Here is a 20,074-nt window from a genome sequence, read left to right as displayed (position 1 = left end):
AAGATACCACAGGTAATACATGATAGCAAAAATCAACAGTCTGACAGTGTGTTTAGTCTTTAGTGTTTGTGGATAATAAAGTGAAGGTGTAAACTAACCACAGACACAGGAGGGCAGGTTGATGAGCAGCAGGATGATGCACATCATCTTCTCCCTGTGAGAGGAGACAGAGGTGAAGAGTCACAAACACATGAGATCAAAGTTTTAATTTCATTTAAATAATTTTCTAAACCTTCATGTAATATTTTCGCCCACAGGTGGCGCCAGTGGGCTGCAAAGTACAGTATGTTGTGTGAATACGAGCCAGGAGTGCAGAAAATCCTAAAGTGTGAACCTGCAGCTCAGATAAACATGTTCCATGAGTCAATGTGCCTGCATATAAAGGAAAGAGAATCAAAGTGCAAATAAAGCTGTCAAGTGAATTCTATGAAATGAAAATAAATGCTGTGCTCCCTTATAAACAATAGACAAGAGAAAATATTCAAAGTTAAAGACAAATAGAAAGTGTCTCTTTCCGAAATGTTGCAGCTGTTGTTTAAAGTCACATAGAGGAGCTTTTTAGGTGGATCAGCTTTTAGGATGATCTGTCTTCAATCAATCACATGTCTGTTAAAGTCTTGTTGTTGAATTGTCTCTTTACTGAGAGAAGTCAGCACATTGTTATCTGTTAACATCTTGTCTAATCCACCAATCCTCACATAGGAAATCTGTACAACAGGATTCACATCATGACAACACCAACATCAACACATTCACACATTACCTTGGATGGCTTCAGGAAATTTTAAGAGCTGTGAAAAAGGGACAGCAGCATTCCCTGAGTTGATGTCAAGAGTCCTCTATTCACATAAACTGTCAACGCGCTGCCGACTTTTGTATTTTTAAGAAGTACAAACACATTCATAATCCCACTCTTTTCAGGCACATCTTATCATGTTCTTAGCACTAAATTGATACACATGCAGACGATAACAGACGATAACAGACAACGCACTGTCTTACAAGGTCTTATCTGCCCATCAGAGATGATCAGATGTGCAAAGAAAGCTGAGCCAAAAAATTTGAAGTTATAACACACCGAGACATCATACAGGGGAGTCGTCGATGGTTGAGTCCCGGTGTGGCATTAAAGTCCCTCATTGGTTCATGTTGTGAGTGTTAGTTGAAGTCTTCCTCTAAATCTCTCTGAGTCTTCATATTAAAATCATAAAGTGAAGGCAGCTGCAGTTTTCACAAGCAGCTTCTCTCCACCGACCACAGTGCATGATGGGAAACTCTCTGCTCTCCACTAATCTAATCAAGTTGAATCCAAACTTTTCTTTATGTTTCACTGTAAAGATGATTTGATTAGACTTATTGAAGGATTATTATCTTCATAAATACAAAGTGACTAAAAGTCTCTCAGCTGATTGAGTCTGTCACGAGTTGAGCTGATGAAGTTACAAACAGATACTTCCTCATGTCAAACATTTAGTGTTCAGGAGACAGACAGGGGGACAGCTCTCGTCTTCAAACACCTAAGTAAGTCAAACATATTGTATAATTCAGCCTTTGTCTTTTTTTAATTGTGTCTATCAGCTGTGCTTCATTTACTGTTGTTAGTTTGACTGAGCAACATTTGAATTCACCGTCGACGCAGATTAGAAAATAGCTGCGATCATGTCAGATGTCCAGGTCAGTCTACCGTCATACTCCGTTTGATGCTTGTCTATTCGTGGTATTACGGTACGGGTGGTGACAGAGACGTTTGTGAGCAATGCTTTCTCCCCTGTTTCTCTCATTGATATACCAAATAAACAGTGCACTGTATTGCACATTATATGACTTTCAGTCACAAAATATTGAAGTTTTTCTCCTCTACTCTTTTTAAAAGGAGCTCTAAATTGAAATGATCAACAATAAATAATCTTTTACCTTCCACTAAACAAAATGCTTGTTCAGGATGACCCAGACCACGTCCAGGTCCATGTTCATGTTGTCAAGAGTAGCAGCACAGTGTTAAATATGTTGTCATCTTTTGAAAATAAACATAAATAAAAATGTTGCTGTTTCCATTTTTGTCTGAGCATTTTTTCTGTGGTTGAAATAAATCACCAAATGACATCATGAACATTTTACTGTCTGTTATTAACTGTTATTAACTGTCCTTCTTTCATTGTGTGTGAGCTGAGTGAAAAGCTCTGAGCTGCTAACAGGTGTATTAATGACAAAGAGCAGCAGAGGGAGCTCTTTGCTTCGTATTTGAATTAAGAGTGACTCACATTCACTGAGTGATTCAACTTGTCAGTAAAACATTCTTGCAACAGAATAAAAACATTCAGCTGAACTTAGGAAACAATTTAAAAATCATCAATAACAATAAAAACACAAATCAATACTTGAATCAAAGCTTCAAATGTGTCATTTCAGTGTTGTGGGGTTGAGTCCTACAGGTTTATACATCCAAAATATAAGTGTGGATCTCAGCACATGATTAGAAAACGTCACATTAAAACAGTGCATGATTCAAAGTTGGAACTTTCCATATTGAATGTGTTTGTGTGCTACTCAGTGTGCACTTTGAACTGCATGAGCACACAGCTGTGACAGCTACAGTATAACACATGATGAGACATGATGTTCACTGTGATGGATGCTCCAACTCAAGTTTCAAACACATTCATAGAGACATGTAGAATGACTGGATTCAATATGAATACATGTACAAACAATGTCATTTTCTACAATCAATAGATAAATGTCACGTGATTATTTCCTATAAACTGATCATTTTGGAAATGTCATAATCTATAATCAAGTCATGTCACACAGCAGAAACTGTTCAAGAATGGCCCAAAGAGCGTGACTACATGTACTAAATGTACAGTCCCAAGTAGCCTAGTGATCCTTTGCTGCCACCTTCAGGCTGCTTTAAGAACAACGTGAGAAAGTGAAAGTGAAAGTCAGAGAGTGTGAGGGAGGTGTGTGTGTGTGAGAGAGAGAGAGGCAGTGTGTGACTGAGAGGAAGGAGTGGCCAAGAAAGCCAGTGGTTCCCAACTGGTCCAGCCACAGGGTTTATATTTCTCCTCAGTTATTAGTTGAAGGTCCTTGTGTTTGGCCATCTCATGAACATATAGTTTGCTGTCTCTGTCAAGTAGCAGTCCGTTGCCGTCACTGTGCAGCATAAAACTGCACTTGGGGCCCATTCAGAATGGACCCTTGACCCAGTTTTGGACCGTGACCCACCAATTGAGAACCACTGGTTTAAGCCATCCTTTCTGTTGTTTTTAAAGTTGTCAGATTTGGTCTGACTACCTCAAATTACCAATATTAGGTTACTGTAATACAGTAGTCTTTTACGAATCACGACTCATATACCTCTCTCTGTCATGAGGCTGCTGTTACTGTTATGAATGAACCATTTACACACAGTCTCTTTCAAAATAAACTGTGTTTGTTGGACCCATCCACCAGCACATTTTATTCTGTCATTTCTGATACAAAAATAAAAGTTTTTATATCAAACTCTGGAACATTTCTTTTTATATGCATACATTATCATGCATGATGTAGAGTATGATATGATGCAAATGTTTTTCAGTATAGTAACATATTTCTTAGCTACATTTTGGATTGACTCTTGACCCCACTGCACATGCTGCCACTGAACCATTTAACTGCACACTGCAGTAGATCATGAGCCTGTGGCATGTGGCAGAGTGGGGTGGGATGAAGTCACTGTCTGAAAGTCAGGCTCAAGTTTCTGCACTCAAGTCCCAAATCAAGACAGGCAAAACACGAGTCAGGTCCCGAGTCATACACCTTGAGATTCGAGTCCTAAACAAGTCATAATGCACTCTTCAGAAAATGTAAAGCAGTTTTAATAACAGAATAATAAGATATGACAGTTTCAAAAAATCCTGAATGGAAAGCAGCTGCACCTCCTCTATTAAAGCCTGACAGGCCGCTGCTATTGGCTGATACAGTGGGCTGTTTACATCTGTGACATGTTACACAAGTTGACCTGGTGATGGTCCTCCCAACATTTGTCACCTTGAGCTCATATGATGATGTAATCCTTTGTGACTGGTCCTGACTGGAGTCTGCAGCAGCTGATATTTCAGGCAAGCCTGGAACCAAGAGTGAAAACATTTCCACCCATAAATGTTCTTCTTCCTCCTTTTACACTTCATCATGTACTTGGATGCAATGAAGGCTTTGTGTTCACTGAAGACTCCTCAGATCTGCCTGTTGCTAACAGGTGTATTAATGACAAAGAGCAGCAGAGGGAGCTCTTGTTGTTTAGAAATGCTCACCTGTCTGCAGGTTACAGCTGTGATCATTTAGACCATCAGGCTCTTTAAATGTTACTGATGATCACAAACACCTTCTGCTGTTAGTTTATCTGAGAGATTCCCTTTGTCCTGCATTACAACAGTATGCACTTAATTCAACTAAAACAACAATGGCCAGGTATCAGGGAGAAGACGTAACGGATATCTGATGAGGCGAGAATGTTTGGAGCCCAGACATTTGTCCTCCTTCTTGGTTTTCCTCTTGGTGCTAGAGGAGGAGGCTGTTTGGATGTTACAGCAGCAACATCAGGTTGGAAATAGATGATTTTACATTCAAGCTACTTTGTGAAACCTCCACAGGAGAGTGAAGTTCAAACTGTATTATATTTGATTCAGTGCTGATAGTTTTGCTCTCTCTGTGCTTAGCTTAAGCTGCACACAGGACATGTATAAAGACATCTTTAAAACATTGAATGGATCAGTGAGCACACTAGTAACAATGACACAATGAACAATGAAGGCAACAACACACAGAGATCAATAAAACGGTCTTTACTATAAGACCTTATTAAAAGAAACTTTTCATTGTAACACTTTATTCTGACAGAAAAACAACAGCACATAGAGATCAATGATAAATGTAATAATATATTGAATAATGCTGTTTTGAAAGAATTTGAGCAATTAAATAAATAATATAAATAAATAAATATATAAAAGCAACAAATGTTCAATAAACAAGTATTTCTGGTGCTTAAATCAGACTTTGGAGGGAGAGAGTCTCAGAGTTTAAGAGTCAAATGTGGATCAGTGCTCTGATGACTCATTCACAGAGCAGAGTCCTGTTAGTCCTGATGGGCTGTTCCTCTGACAAACTCAACGTCTACACAACTGCACAGATGTTTCCTTTCTCATCAGGTCATTTAGTGAAAGAATCTTTGAAGGCAAAGCAGAGTCCGACACAGAGACACACACATCACAACAGGCAGATGTGAAGAGTCTTCAGTTCACATCATCATCACCTCTCACAAATTGTTTGCAGTCATTTTACTCATGTGTGACATGTAAAGCATTAAAGCTGTTGCTATGGTTACCTGTTGGTGTGTTTGATGTGTCCTGATATACAGTTTTATCACCTGACAGTCAGTGTGAACGTCACGTTTTCTGTGTCTCTGTGATATAAAATGTAATTCTAACAGTTTTGTCTCCATAACATTCCTGATCAAACTGTTTCCTCTCATCATCTGATGAACTTTTCTTAAATCCTCCACTGGAGTCTGAGCACAAATCTTGTTTTCTGGACTGAAGGTGAATTAATACACAGAATCAAACACTCAGTAGAGCTGCTGCTGCCAGTCCACAGTAAAGGCCGATCCTTCCTCGACTCTCTGGCTGTGGACGACTTGTTGTGTTTGGTGTCTGAGGTTCAGGTCGATCCCTCGCTGCTGTAAAGAGACCAAACAAATCTGTGTCATTCATGTGAAGAAAAAACATTTGACTAACAAAGAAAACTAAATATCCACAACAGATTAAGTTGTAACATATTTCACAGATACTGCAAGAAGGTGAGGATTGTTGATAACACAAGTTCACAACACTTTTCTTCTCAGGTTCTTATTGATCATAAACTTGTTCATAAAGTTCTACTGAATCAACTTACCAGTGACATTGAGCCGACATGTAGCAGCGCTCCCACCATAATGTGTGAACACTTCACACATATACGGTCCTGAGTCATCAGTCCTGAGTCTGGACACATGAAGTCTGAGTCGTCCCTCTCTGAGGACGTCTTTGTCACACTGGACTCGTCCTGTAAACTGTTCATCCTGAGACTCTGGGACCTCAACACCTCCATGTAGATGAAACAGGACTGAGGCTCTGAGATTATTTCTCCTCTCACAATTAATATATAAATCTTTACAGTGAAACATAAAGAAAAGTTTGCATTCAACTTGATTAGATTAGTGGAGAGCAGAGAGTTTCCCATCATGCACTGTGGTCGGTGGAGAGAAGCTGCTTGTGAAAACTGCAGCTGCCTTCACTTTATGATTTTAATATGAAGACTCAGAGAGATTTAGAGGAAGACTTCAACTAACACTCACAACATGAATTGACGAATGATTTTGTAATGTAGGACCGCCCATCATGATGTCTCTGACACTTTACAACTTCCCATGTTTTTGGGGTGGGGCCTACAACAAGTAGAGAGATCATTGGTGTATTTCCTTGATGGAACGCACGGCTGATGCAATGTTATTAAGGTATACACCATACTTCTTCCCCGTCAATGTAAGGAGCACATTTCCGCTTGTTATTGTTCATGAAAGCATCCCATGTCAGCAATGACTTAATTTCGAGAGTGGACTCTCCTGAAGCCGTCTAAGGTATTGTGTGAATGTGTTGATGTTGGTGTTGTCATGATGTGAATCCTGTTGTACAGATTTCCTATGTGAGGATTGGTGGATTAGACAAGATGTTAACAGATAATAATGTGCTGGCTTCTCTCAGTAAAGAGACAATTCAACAACAAGACTTTAACAGACATGTGATTGATTGAAGACAGATCATCCTAAAAGCTGATCCACCTAAAAAGCTCCTCTATGTGACTTTAAACAACAGCTGCAACATTTAGGAAAGAGACACACTTTCGATTTGTCTTTAACTTTGAATATTTTCTCTTGTCTATTGTTTATAAGGGAGCACAGCATTTATTTTCATTTCATAGAATTCACTTGACAGCTTTATTTGCACTTTGATTCTCTTTCCTTTATATGCAGGCACATTGACTCATGGAACATGTTTATCTGAGCTGCAGGTTCACACTTTAGGATTTTCTGCACTCCTGGCTCGTATTCACACAACATACTGTACTTTGCAGCCCACTGGCGTCATCTTGTGGCAGAAATATATTACTGCGGTTTAGAAAGTTATTGAAATTAAACTAAAACTGTGATCTCATGTGTTTGTGACTCTTCACCTCTGTCTCCTCTCACAGGGAGAAGATGATGTGCATCATCCTGCTGCTCATCAACCTGACCTCCTGTGTCTGTGGTTAGTTTACACCTTCACTTTATTATCCACAAACACTAAAGACTAAACACACTGTCAGACTGTTGATTTTTGCTATCATGTATTACCTGTGGTATCTTTCAGCTCTTTAGTTTTGCAGCCTTCCAACTTTGTTGTAAATAAGAGCACACTGTTATTCAGTCAATCAGTCAAACTCTCCACACAAACATCTATAGATGGAGTTTAAAGGCTCACATGTTAAAGTTGTCACTTTGTCTGCTCCTCACTTTCCCTCTCTGTCTCCTCAACAGGAACATTTGTAGTCAATGTGACACAGACCTCCTATCAGGCAGAGGAGAACCACAACATCACACTGGAGTGGATGTTCACGACTAAAACTGGCAACTCCCTCAAGTCCCTTTTTATCTACTGTGAACTGTTAACTGATCTCAGAGCCTCAGTCCTGTTTCATCTACATGGAGGTGTTGAGGTCCCAGAGTCTCAGGATGAACAGTTTACAGGACGAGTCCAGTGTGACAAAGACGTCCTCAGAGAGGGACGACTCAGACTTCATGTGTCCAGATTCAGGACTGATGACTCAGGACTGTATATGTGTGATGTGTCCACACATTATGGTGGGAGTGCTGCTACATGTCGGCTCAATGTCACTGGTAAATTGATTCAGTAACTCAGTAAAGACTAACTGTGAGTTCCAGTACCAACACAACGACACCATTTAGTATACTAGAAAATGGCCTGTGTCCCAACACATGGTATGTCAAATGCAGTTTGCCAAAAACACCAGGATGCTCCACTGTGTCAGGTCACATTTCACAGTGCATGCTTTTCCAGGCTATTCTGACCCACAATCCTGTGCACAGTGGAAGACACCTCACAATGACTGATTTGTAAGCAGACGGCATTTTGCTCATTGACAGCGAGCAGCAACCCCACAGCAAGCGGGGGTTGAATTTTTTTTATTCACCTGTTTATATTTTATTTAGACTCAAAGTTAAGCTCATTTAAGGGCTGAGAAGCTTGAAGCACAGAATGTTTAGATTTTTGATGTTGTAGCACAAGGTTAGATATTTAAATCAGTTACTCAAACATTAAAGAACTTTTAGGAGGTTTTGTCTGGCTGAATTTCTGCTCACAGTTGTATCAAGTAAAACTTCACTTTCATCTTTAATCTGCACGTTTTAGCTCAGTGAGGTAGTGAACCAATCACATAATGGTGCTGAATTGTTTCCTGTTTCACTGTTTGAGTAATGATTGTGCTTCAGTCACTTACATTTTACTATCTGTCCTTTGCAGCAGCTGCTGATGAGCCCAGATCTCAAAGACCAACAAAGACTCCACCATCAGACAGTCCACAACCAGAGGATTGGGGGATGATCGTCTTCGTTGTTAGCCTAATACCCACAGCTCTAGTGTATCTCTGTTTTGGATTCTGCTTAGCCTATAGTTGTTTTAGAATACGTCTGGAGAAGTGCCCTCTAAGCCACACAGTGGCTATGTGATGGACGCACTCAGTCCAGACTGTAACCAGAAAGACACTTTCGGTGTGGTATTTTTGGAACTGAAGGTACCCCTCAGATATGGTACCTAGACCCTCGTGTTTCCACTGCAAACAGTCACTCACTGTATTTCCTCCTTTATCAGTGTGCACCTGGTTTATCGTCCACAGAACAGGCTGCAGTGAGAGTCTCTCTCCATGGGATATTTAAAAACAGCAGCTTTGTGCATTTCGTCCTTCTCAGGCAAGCTCAGGGGTTTAGTGTTGCTGTAGCCCACAGGAACAACACTCTGCAATGCTTTTCTTCTTCTTCTCCAAGTGAGGATTAGAATATCTACAGTTCACATAACCTGGCTGAAATTAATTTATATAAACGCTTGCAGATCCACTCATTACTAAAAGTGTGTGTCATATACAAACTAAAGTGATGGTCAAAGTTGTCACAGTGAAATTTAAGGTGTGCTGATGGATTCACGTCATCAACTCATGCATTGAGTAACATTACAAGTTAACGTTCCACCTTAAAAGTCTCCGGCAGTCGGCCCAGTGAATGAAGTTATTTGTTCTCAGACTCCAGCTGCTGTGAGAGGCAGCAAAACATCCTTTCATTTTATAGTTACAGTTTACTAATAAAACTCTCCACAGTATGAACAGTGGTTACATGAGCCTCAAAACCAGACACAACTCAGCCCTGAGCAGAGTGACCGTCCTCTACTGACCAATCAGACTGCAGTGTTCACAGCTCCACCTTTTAGTAGCACATCTGTGTGCTAGGTACCCCAACAGTATTTCTATGAACTGGTGTTCATGTTTCTTTGGGTTTGTTTCATGAAGTTATTCCACCAGAAATAACTAATGTCAGTGTAAACAGTGTTTATCATTCAGACTCAGCTGTAGGAGGTTTCAGTCAATGATCTCTCTGTTCTCCCTCCAGCTGTTGTCAGTCATCAGTATTATAATGCATATTGTCACAATGCACTGCCTTTATTAATGCACAGTTTATAATGTGTACATGTTGTAAATAAAGAGATATATTGTTAGGACTCTTCTGTGTGTACATTTTTAATAGCAGATGCTAAACATTGATTAAGAACTAACAGAGTTCATCAACAACAAATACATAGGCTATGATTGTGTGAGTGTGACCTCTACGACTGATGTCATGACCTGTGGCTGATGGATGAATGAGCATGTGCAGATAAAGAAATATTCTTTGTGGTTCAAGCGATGCGATGATGAGCCCATGTGTTTATTACTCTGTGAAAAAATTATAACGTGAGCTGGTGTTTTACTCCAACCACAGAATATAAATGTTCAGACAAAATTATAAATAGCAAAGTTTTTATTTATTTTGATTCCAAAACGATTTATTAGGAAAAATCCTCAACAATGTACTTTAACAAGACTTCAGTAAAGAGCTCCCTCTGGTGGTCATTATCATAAATACCAGTGTTGGCTCCTCAGAGCCTTTCTGAAGGGTCACATACAATGACAGAGGGACAGCAAATAACAGACAGCTGAACTCAAGCAAGTCCCGTTGCCTGTGATATAGCACTTATGATTCCCAGAACCTGGATGCCTGAGAATTTTCTACTAATTTTCTAGTACAGAGAACTGAACCAGGACTTTGTGGACTGGTGCCTGAGGAGCCACCTTCAGATCAACGCGGGGAAAACCAAAGAGCTGGTGGTGGATTTCCACAGGCGCAGACTCCTCCCCCCAACACCGGTGAACATCCAGGGAAAGGACATTGAGATGGTGACATCTTATAAATACCTGGGTGTTCATCTTAACAACAAATTGGACCGGACCAATCACATAACAGCACTGTACAAGAAAGGTCAAAGCAGACTCTACCTGCTGAGGCGGCTCTGGACCTTGGAGTTGTGTGCACCAGCCTTTGAGTCAAGTGTTTCAGTTGTCTTGATGTGGTGCTTCTCCCTGCTGGGCTCTGAAGAGAGCTCAGGCTGATGAGGACAGAGCTGGCTCTTGTGTTTGCCGCCCTGCTGTAACGTTAGCAAGTGAAGCAGAGAAATCAGAAACACTGCAGCTGAGTTTGTGCTGGTTGTCTTCATGGTGCCACTGCTGTTAGTTCCTGTCCTGACATGTTCACAACAGTGAGCTTGTTGCTGCTGCTGGCTCAGACTTCAGGTGTACTGTAATGACAGTCACTGTTGATGCAAAGGGAATAGATTATTAGTACATTATGAGTTGTACTGAAGTGAAGATGCTTTTAACACCAGTGCAGCCTTTAAAAAAAGTTCCTCTGGTGTCATTCATGGACAAAAAGGTCCGCATCAAAAAAAAACTGCCATGAGTTCTTATCATAGCTACCAAATAATCATTCTTTTTTTTACATTTAACCCTTTAAATGTCTTTTTTTACATTTCACTGATGTTTTTAGATGGAAATTTTAATTTTTTTTGTTTTTTTTTTGTTTAATTTAATTTAAATTTCCTCTTGACAAAAATACCCCATACTAAAATTGCCTTAAATTATTATACATAATTTTCCACTTTTACTGAGTTATTTTTTCAACAAACGTCAGTCCTGATCATAACTACCAAATGTTCATTTATTTTCAGAATTTTATCCCTTTAAATGCCAGTTTTTGACTTGATGCCAAGTTTTTACTGTCGAACTATCATTACTTAAAATTAATTTTTTACTCATCTGTTCAGGAACATTTTGAAGGCAGGGCTTTAAATTGACAGTCTGATATCACAGAATGAATTTACTGTTGATTCTATGACAACCAACGCTGCTCACATTTCAATAAGGAGAGACACAGACGGATGAAGTAAAGACAAAGTTTAATACAGAATATGGGTGCAACAGATTAACAGATGATTTGTGCTCAAGTCTTTGGTGCTTGGACCAAACACTGTCCAGACACTGGTGCAGGTGGTGACTGTTAGGATGTTTAAGCAGAACTTGTGAGGTGATGTTAACTGTCATTTCCCAACACCAGGCTATAAAAGCTGCCTCATGTGTTCACTTGGTCTCTCCCTTCCTGCAGCTGACATCCATTTATTCATTGTTTTAAGGGTGGGGGTGTTACAGCTGTGTGTGTGTGTGTGTGTGTGTGTGTGTGTATTCTCTGCTGCTGTCCCTTTTCCCTCTCTTGCAGATCTGCCCAGGTGTGCTGCATTAGTTAACGAGGTGCAGCACACCTGCCATGGAGGAGGTGCTGAAGAGCTCCTGTGCCTGCAGCAGAGGAGAGAGGCCTGTGGTGTGTGGACTGCTGGTCCTTGCTTGTTTGCATTCTAATAAATCCCACTGATTATTGTGGGTCAGTGTTGGAGTCATAGGGTCGCCTCATAGGGCCGCCTAAGGGTGGGGTGTAACATGTTTCTGCCACAAGGTGGCGCCAGTGGTTAAACTAGATGAGTGCTCTCTGACAAATCTTCATCACTTTCTTCCTCTTTTCACCTGAATACCATCAACATTAACACTGTTTGTACTGAGAATGTAAACCATTGATATACATGTGGTGTCTTTGGTATTTATGGAAAGTTGACCTGATCAAATTCACTTTATAACAGTGAGGATTAAAGAGTTTACAGTTTTGTGCCTCACATGTTCTTTCATTACATTTCTTTGTTTCTGTGGTTGTAGAAAAACACCACGTCACATTATAAAGTTATTTCCTCATCATTAATGCAACATGTAAAGCAGTAATTTGTAACTGTTTTCAGAGGCAATAAAGTTCATTATAATTATCTTTGTTGTTGTTGTTGAATTCTTTTAGTTCTTGAAAACACACAGTTGTCTGATATGAACAGATTTACACACACAAGAGTCATAACAAGGTTTCTCTTATAAATATAGATTTATTTACACTATGTACACATTATAAACTGAACACAATACATTTTACATTATAACAATAACCATCAGTCAGCAGAAGATTATTAATGAACGTACATTTCTCTCAGAATTCTGTCGTCTTGTTGATTCAAGAATGTTTTTAAGACACATGATTGATAACAGCTGCTGCATAAAAATATATATTTCACATCACATGTAGTTTCTGACACAGATGTTGGAGGGAGAGAGTCTCAGAGTTTGTCTGGTGTTTTTAGGACCATGACTTTATGCTCTGATGACTCATTCACAGAGGGTCCTCCACACAGAGTCCTGTTAGTCCTGATGGGCTGTTCCTCTGACAAACTCAACGTCTACACGACTGCACAGAAATGATCTCTCTTATCAGCAGATTTAGCAAAATGAGCTTTGAAGGCAAAACAGAGTCCGACACAGAGAGTCAGTAGAGCTGCTGCTGTCAGTCCAACATAGAGGCCGATCCTTCCCCGACTCTCTGGTTGTGGACTCTCTGGTTGTGGACTCTCTGGTTGTGGACTCTCTGTTGGTCTCTGAGGTTTGGGCTCATCAGCAGCTGCTGCAAAGGACAGAAAATAAGCTCAGCAGACTGACAGGGAGAAAACCTGTTTTTAGTTTAAAAAGAGCTGGAATATGATCCTATTCTGCATCTTTTCAAGTTCAAACAGAAAAACAGCCTCTGGTTCTTCTACTGAATCAACTTACCAGTGACATTGAGCCGACATGTAGCAGTGCTGCTGCCATAATTTGTGTCCACATCACACAGGATCTGACCCGAGTCATCAGTCCTGAGTCTGGACACATGAAGTCTGAGTCGTCCCTCTCTGAGGACGTCTTTGTCACACTGGACTCGTCCTGTAAACTGTTCATCTGTTAGGACCTCAACACCTCCATGTAGATGAAACAGACCTGAGGCTCTGAGATCAGTTAACAGTTGACAGTAGATATAAAGGGAGTGGAGGGAGCTGTCAGTTTTGGTTGTGAAGGTGAATTCCAGTGTGATGTTGTGGTTCTCCTCTGCCTGATAGGAGGTCTGTGTCACATTGACTACAAATGTTCCTGTTGAGGAGACAGAGAGGGAAAGTGAGGAGCAGACAAAGTGACAACTTTAACATGTGAGCCTTTAAACTCCATCTATAGATGTTTGTGTGGAGAGTTTGACTGATTGACTGAATAACAGTGTGCTCTTATTTAGAACAAAGCTGGAAGGCTGCAAAACTAAAGAGCTGAAAGATACCACAGGTAATACATGATAGCAAAAATCAACAGTCTGACAGTGTGTTTAGTCTTTAGTGTTTGTGGATAATAAAGTGAAGGTGTAAACTAACCACAGACACAGGAGGGCAGGTTGATGAGCAGCAGGATGATGCACATCATCTTCTCCCTGTGAGAGGAGACAGAGGTGAAGAGTCACAAACACATGAGATCAAAGTTTTAATTTCATTTAAATAATTTTCTAAACCTTCATGTAATATTTTCGCCCACAGGTGGCGCCAGTGGGCTGCAAAGTACAGTATGTTGTGTGAATACGAGCCAGGAGTGCAGAAAATCCTAAAGTGTGAACCTGCAGCTCAGATAAACATGTTCCATGAGTCAATGTGCCTGCATATAAAGGAAAGAGAATCAAAGTGCAAATAAAGCTGTCAAGTGAATTCTATGAAATGAAAATAAATGCTGTGCTCCCTTATAAACAATAGACAAGAGAAAATATTCAAAGTTAAAGACAAATAGAAAGTGTGTCTCTTTCCGAAATGTTGCAGCTGTTGTTTAAAGTCACATAGAGGAGCTTTTTAGGTGGATCAGCTTTTAGGATGATCTGTCTTCAATCAATCACATGTCTGTTAAAGTCTTGTTGTTGAATTGTCTCTTTACTGAGAGAAGCCAGCACATTATTATCTGTTAACATCTTGTCTAATCCACCAATCCTCACATAGGAAATCTGTACAACAGGATTCACATCATGACAACACCAACATCAACACATTCACACATTACCTTGGATGGCTTCAGGAAATTTTAAGAGCTGTGAAAAAGGGACAGCAGCATTCCCTGAGTTGATGTCAAGAGTCCTCTATTCACATAAACTGTCAACGCGCTGCCGACTCTTGTATTTTTAAGAAGTACAAACACATTCATAATCCCACTCTTTTCAGGCACATCTTATCATGTTCTTAGCACTAAATTGATACACATGCAGACGATAACAGACGATAACAGACAACGCACTGTCTTACAAGGTCTTATCTGCCCATCAGAGATGATCAGATGTGCAAAGAAAGCTGAGCCAAAAAATTTGAAGTTATAACACACCGAGACATCATACAGGGGAGTCGTCGATGGTTGAGTCCCGGTGTGGCATTAAAGTCCCTCATTGGTTCATGTTGTGAGTGTTAGTTGAAGTCTTCCTCTAAATCTCTCTGAGTCTTCATATTAAAATCATAAAGTGAAGGCAGCTGCACTTTTCACAAGCAGCTTCTCTCCACCGACCACAGTGCATGATGGGAAACTCTCTGCTCTCCACTAATCTAATCAAGTTGAATACAAACTTTTCTTTATGTTTCACTGTAAAGATGATTTGATTAGACTTATTGAAGGATTATTATCTTCATAAACACAAAGTGACTAAAAGTCTCTCAGCTGATTGAGTCTGTCACGAGTTGAGCTGATGAAGTTACAAACAGATACTTCCTCATGTCAAACATTTAGTGTCCAGGAGACAGACAGGGGGACAGCTCTCGTCTTCAAACACCTAAGTAAGTCAAACATATTGTATAATTCAGCCTTTGTCTTTTTTTAATTGTGTCCATCAGCTGTGCTTCATTTACTGTTGTTAGTTTGACTGAGCAACATTTGAATTCACCGTCGACGCAGATTAGAAAATAGCTGCGATCATGTCAGATGTCCAGGTCAGTCTACCGTCATACTCCGTTTGATGCTTGTCTATTCGTGGTATTACGGTACGGGTGGTGACAGAGACGTTTGTGAGCAATGCTTTCTCCCCTGTTTCTCTCACTGATATACCAAATAAACAGTGCACTGTATTGCACATTATATGACTTTCAGTCACAAAATATTGAAGTTTTTCTCCTCTACTCTTTTTAAAAGGAGCTCTAAATTGAAATGATCAACAATAAATAATCTTTTACCTTCCACTAAACAAAATGCTTGTTCAGGATGACCCAGACCACGTCCAGGTCCATGTTCATGTTGTCAAGAGTAGCAGCACACTGTTAAATATGTTGTCATCTTTTGAAAATAAACATAAATAAAAATGTTGCTGTTTCCATTTTTGTCTGAGCATTTTTTCTGTGGTTGAAATAAATCACCAAATGACATCATGAACATTTTACTGTCTGTTATTAACTGTTATTAACTGTCCTTCTTTCATTGTGTGTGAGCTGAGTGAAAAGCTCTGAGCTGCTAACAGGTGTATTAATGACAAAGAGCAGCAGAGGGAGCTCTTTGCTTCGTATTTGAATTAAGAGTGACTCACATTCACTGAGTGATTCAACTTGTCAGTAAAACATTCTTGCAACAGAATAAAAACATTCAGCTGAACTTAGGAAACAATTTAAAAATCATCAATAACAATAAAAACACAAATCAATACTTGAATCAAAGCTTCAAATGTGTCATTTCAGTGTTGTGGGGTTGAGTCCTACAGGTTTATACATCCAAAATATAAGTGTGGATCTCAACACATGATTAGAAAACGTCACATTAAAACAGTGCATGATTCAAAGTTGGAACTTTCCATATTGAATGTGTTTGTGTGCTACTCAGTGTGCACTTTGAACTGCATGAGCACACAGCTGTGACAGCTACAGTATAACACATGATGAGACATGATGTTCACTGTGATGGATGCTCCAACTCAAGTTTCAAACACATTCATAGAGACATGTAGAATGACTGGATTCAATATGAATACATGTACAAACAATGTCATTTTCTACAATCAATAGATAAATGTCACGTGATTATTTCCTATAAACTGATCATTTTGGAAATGTCATAATCTATAATCAAGTCATGTCACACAGCAGAAACTGTTCAAGAATGGCCCAAAGAGCGTGACTACATGTACTAAATGTACAGTCCCAAGTAGCCTAGTGATCCTTTGCTGCCACCTTCAGGCTGCTTTAAGGACAACGTGAGAAAGTGAAAGTGAAAGTCAGAGAGTGTGAGGGAGGTGTGTGTGTGTGAGAGAGAGAGAGGCAGTGTGTGACTGAGAGGAAGGAGTGGCCAAGAAAGCCAGTGGTTCCCAACTGGTCCAGCCACAGGGTTTATATTTCTCCTCAGTTATTAGTTGAAGGTCCTTGTGTTTGGCCATCTCATGAACATATAGTTTGCTGTCTCTGTCAAGTAGCAGTCCGTTGCCGTCACTGTGCAGCATAAAACTGCACTTGGGGCCCATTCAGAATGGACCCTTGACCCAGTTTTGGACCGTGACCCACCAATTGAGAACCACTGGTTTAAGCCATCCTTTCTGTTGTTTTTAAAGTTGTCAGATTTGGTCTGACTACCTCAAATGACCAATATTAGGTTACTGTAATACAGTAGTCTTTTACGAATCACTACTCATATACCTCTCTCTGTCATGAGGCTGCTGTTACTGTTATGAATGAACCGTTTACACACAGTCTCTTTCAAAATAAACTGTGTTTGTTGGACCCATCCACCAGCACATTTTATTCTGTCATTTCTGATACAAAAATAAAAGTTTTTATATCAAACTCTGGAACATTTCTTTTTATATGCATACATTATCATGCATGATGTACAGTATGATATGATGCAAATGTTTTTCAGTATAGTAACATATTTCTTAGCTACATTTTGGATTGACTCTTGACCCCACTGCACATGCTGCCACTAGAACCATTTAACTGCACACTGCAGTAGATCATGAGCCTGTGGCATGTGGCAGAGTGGGGTGGGATGAAGTCACTGTCTGAAAGTCAGGCTCAAGTTTCTGCACTCAAGTCCCAAATCAAGACAGGCAAAACACGAGTCAGGTCCCGAGTCATACACCTTGAGATTCGAGTCCTAAACAAGTCATAATGCACTCTTCAGAAAATGTAAAGCAGTTTTAATAACAGAATAATAAGATATGACAGTTTCAAAAAATCCTGAATGGAAAGCAGCTGCACCTCCTCTATTAAAGCCTGACAGGCCGCTGCTATTGGCTGATACAGTGGGCTGTTTACATCTGTGACATGTTACACAAGTTGACCTGGTGATGGTCCTCCCAACATTTGTCACCTTGAGCTCATATGATGATGTAATCCTTTGTGACTGGTCCTGACTGGAGTCTGCAGCAGCTGATATTTCAGGCAAGCCTGGAACCAAGAGTGAAAACATTTCCACCCATAAATGTTCTTCTTCCTCCTTTTACACTTCATCATGTACTTGGATGCAATGAAGCCTTTGTGTTCACTGAAGACTCCTCAGATCTGCCTGTTGCTAACAGGTGTATTAATGACAAAGAGCAGCAGAGGGAGCTCTTGTTGTTTAGAAATGCTCACCTGTCTGCAGGTTACAGCTGTGATCATTTAGACCATCAGGCTCTTTAAATGTTACTGATGATCACAAACACCTTCTGCTGTTAGTTTATCTGAGAGATTCCCTTTGTCCTGCATTACAACAGTATGCACTTAATTCAACTAAAACAACAATGGCCAGGTATCAGGGAGAAGACGTAACGGATATCTGATGAGGCGAGAATGTTTGGAGCCCAGACATTTGTCCTCCTTCTTGGTTTTCCTCTTGGTGCTAGAGGAGGAGGCTGTTTGGATGTTACAGCAGCAACATCAGGTTGGAAATAGATGATTTTACATTCAAGCTACTTTGTGAAACCTCCACAGGAGAGTGAAGTTCAAACTGTATTATATTTGATTCAGTGCTGATAGTTTTGCTCTCTCTGTGCTTAGCTTAAGCTGCACACAGGACATGTATAAAGACATCTTTAAAACATTGAATGGATCAGTGAGCACACTAGTAACAATGACACAATGAACAATGAAGGCAACAACACACAGAGATCAATAAAACGGTCTTTACTATAAGACCTTATTAAAAGAAACTTTTCATTGTAACACTTTATTCTGACAGAAAAACAACAGCACATAGAGATCAATGATAAATGTAATAATATATTGAATAATGCTGTTTTGAAAGAATTTGAGCAATTAAATAAATAATATAAATAAATAAATATATAAAAGCAACAAATGTTCAATAAACAAGTATTTCTGGTGCTTAAATCAGACTTTGGAGGGAGAGAGTCTCAGAGTTTAAGAGTCAAATGTGGATCAGTGCTCTGATGACTCATTCACAGAGCAGAGTCCTGTTAGTCCTGATGGGCTGTTCCTCTGACAAACTCAACGTCTACACAACTGCACAGATGTTTCCTTTCTCATCAGGTCATTTAGTGAAAGAATCTTTGAAGGCAAAGCAGAGTCCGACACAGAGACACACACATCACAACAGGCAGATGTGAAGAGTCTTCAGTTCACATCATCATCACCTCTCACAAATTGTTTGCAGTCATTTTACTCATGTGTGACATGTAAAGCATTAAAGCTGTTGCTATGGTTACCTGTTGGTGTGTTTGATGTGTCCTGATATACAGTTTTATCACCTGACAGTCAGTGTGAACGTCACGTTTTCTGTGTCTCTGTGATATAAAATGTAATTCTAACAGTTTTGTCTCCATAACATTCCTGATCAAACTGTTTCCTCTCATCATCTGATGAACTTTTCTTAAATCCTCCACTGGAGTCTGAGCACAAATCTTGTTTTCTGGACTGAAGGTGAATTAATACACAGAATCAAACACTCAGTAGAGCTGCTGCTGCCAGTCCACAGTAAAGGCCGATCCTTCCTCGACTCTCTGGCTGTGGACGACTTGTTGTGTTTGGTGTCTGAGGTTCAGGTCGATCCCTCGCTGCTGTAAAGAGACCAAACAAATCTGTGTCATTCATGTGAAGAAAAAACATTTGACTAACAAAGAAAACTAAATATCCACAACAGATTAAGTTGTAACATATTTCACAGATACTGCAAGAAGGTGAGGATTGTTGATAACACAAGTTCACAACACTTTTCTTCTCAGGTTCTTATTGATCATAAACTTGTTCATAAAGTTCTACTGAATCAACTTACCAGTGACATTGAGCCGACATGTAGCAGCGCTCCCACCATAATGTGTGAACACTTCACACATATACGGTCCTGAGTCATCAGTCCTGAGTCTGGACACATGAAGTCTGAGTCGTCCCTCTCTGAGGACGTCTTTGTCACACTGGACTCGTCCTGTAAACTGTTCATCCTGAGACTCTGGGACCTCAACACCTCCATGTAGATGAAACAGGACTGAGGCTCTGAGATTATTTCTCCTCTCACAATTAATATATAAATCTTTACAGTG

The 20,074-nt window shown here is 39.9% G+C and overlaps 2 protein-coding genes and 1 long non-coding RNA gene across 5 annotated transcripts in view; 1 reads left to right on the top strand and 2 right to left on the bottom strand.

The window, feature by feature from the left end:
- Positions 1-20,074, bottom strand: part of LOC144459860 (uncharacterized) — a 64,413-nt gene that overhangs the window by 1,255 nt on the left and 43,084 nt on the right. The window contains exon 1 of one of the 2 annotated variants that reach the window (XR_013488655.1): positions 99-158. The exons of the other annotated variant lie outside the window; for it this stretch is intronic. The gene's annotated coding sequence lies outside the window, so the exon portion shown is untranslated. Of the gene's footprint in view, positions 1-98; positions 159-20,074 lie in introns of those variants that run through there. 2 annotated transcript variants of the gene reach the window in all.
- On the bottom strand, positions 5,215-14,024 carry LOC144459861 (uncharacterized). Of its 2 annotated transcripts, XM_078164651.1 has the most exons (4): positions 13,971-14,024; positions 13,531-13,701; positions 5,935-6,123; positions 5,215-5,719 (listed from the first exon to the last, which is right to left on the bottom strand). In XM_078164651.1, the coding sequence occupies exons 1-4, from the start codon at positions 14,017-14,019 to the stop codon at positions 5,601-5,603; spliced, it is 528 nt and encodes a 175-aa protein (XP_078020777.1). In that variant the 5' UTR covers positions 14,020-14,024; the 3' UTR covers positions 5,215-5,600. The 2 variants fall into 2 exon arrangements, with proteins under 2 accessions (XP_078020777.1, XP_078020776.1); XM_078164650.1 differs by lacking the exons at positions 5,215-5,719; positions 5,935-6,123 and adding an exon at positions 12,736-13,201 and having other exon boundaries at positions 13,348-13,701.
- Positions 6,416-10,059, top strand: LOC144459719 (uncharacterized). Its single transcript, XR_013488542.1, has 4 exons — positions 6,416-6,658; positions 7,270-7,325; positions 7,595-7,954; positions 8,598-10,059. It is a non-coding gene; the product is annotated as an uncharacterized LOC144459719 (long non-coding RNA).

Source organism: Epinephelus lanceolatus, chromosome 22 (assembly GCF_041903045.1).
Source record: "Epinephelus lanceolatus isolate andai-2023 chromosome 22, ASM4190304v1, whole genome shotgun sequence".
In the NCBI taxonomy this organism is placed as follows: Eukaryota; Metazoa; Chordata; class Actinopteri; order Perciformes; family Serranidae; genus Epinephelus; species Epinephelus lanceolatus.
This window is presented reverse-complemented; position numbering and strand designations above follow the sequence as displayed.

Excerpts from the sequence above, each read along its gene's own strand:
- LOC144459861 (XM_078164650.1), bottom strand. The coding sequence starts at position 14,019 with ATGATGTGCATCATCCTGCTGCTCATCAACCTGCCCTCCTGTGTCTGT. Across the intron at positions 13,702-13,970 it reads CCTGCCCTCCTGTGTCTGTG|GAACATTTGTAGTCAATGTG; the intron begins GTTAGTTTACAC and ends TCTCCTCAACAG. Across the intron at positions 13,202-13,347 it reads ATGTCGGCTCAATGTCACTG|CAGCTGCTGATGAGCCCAAA; the intron begins GTAAGTTGATTC and ends TGTCCTTTGCAG.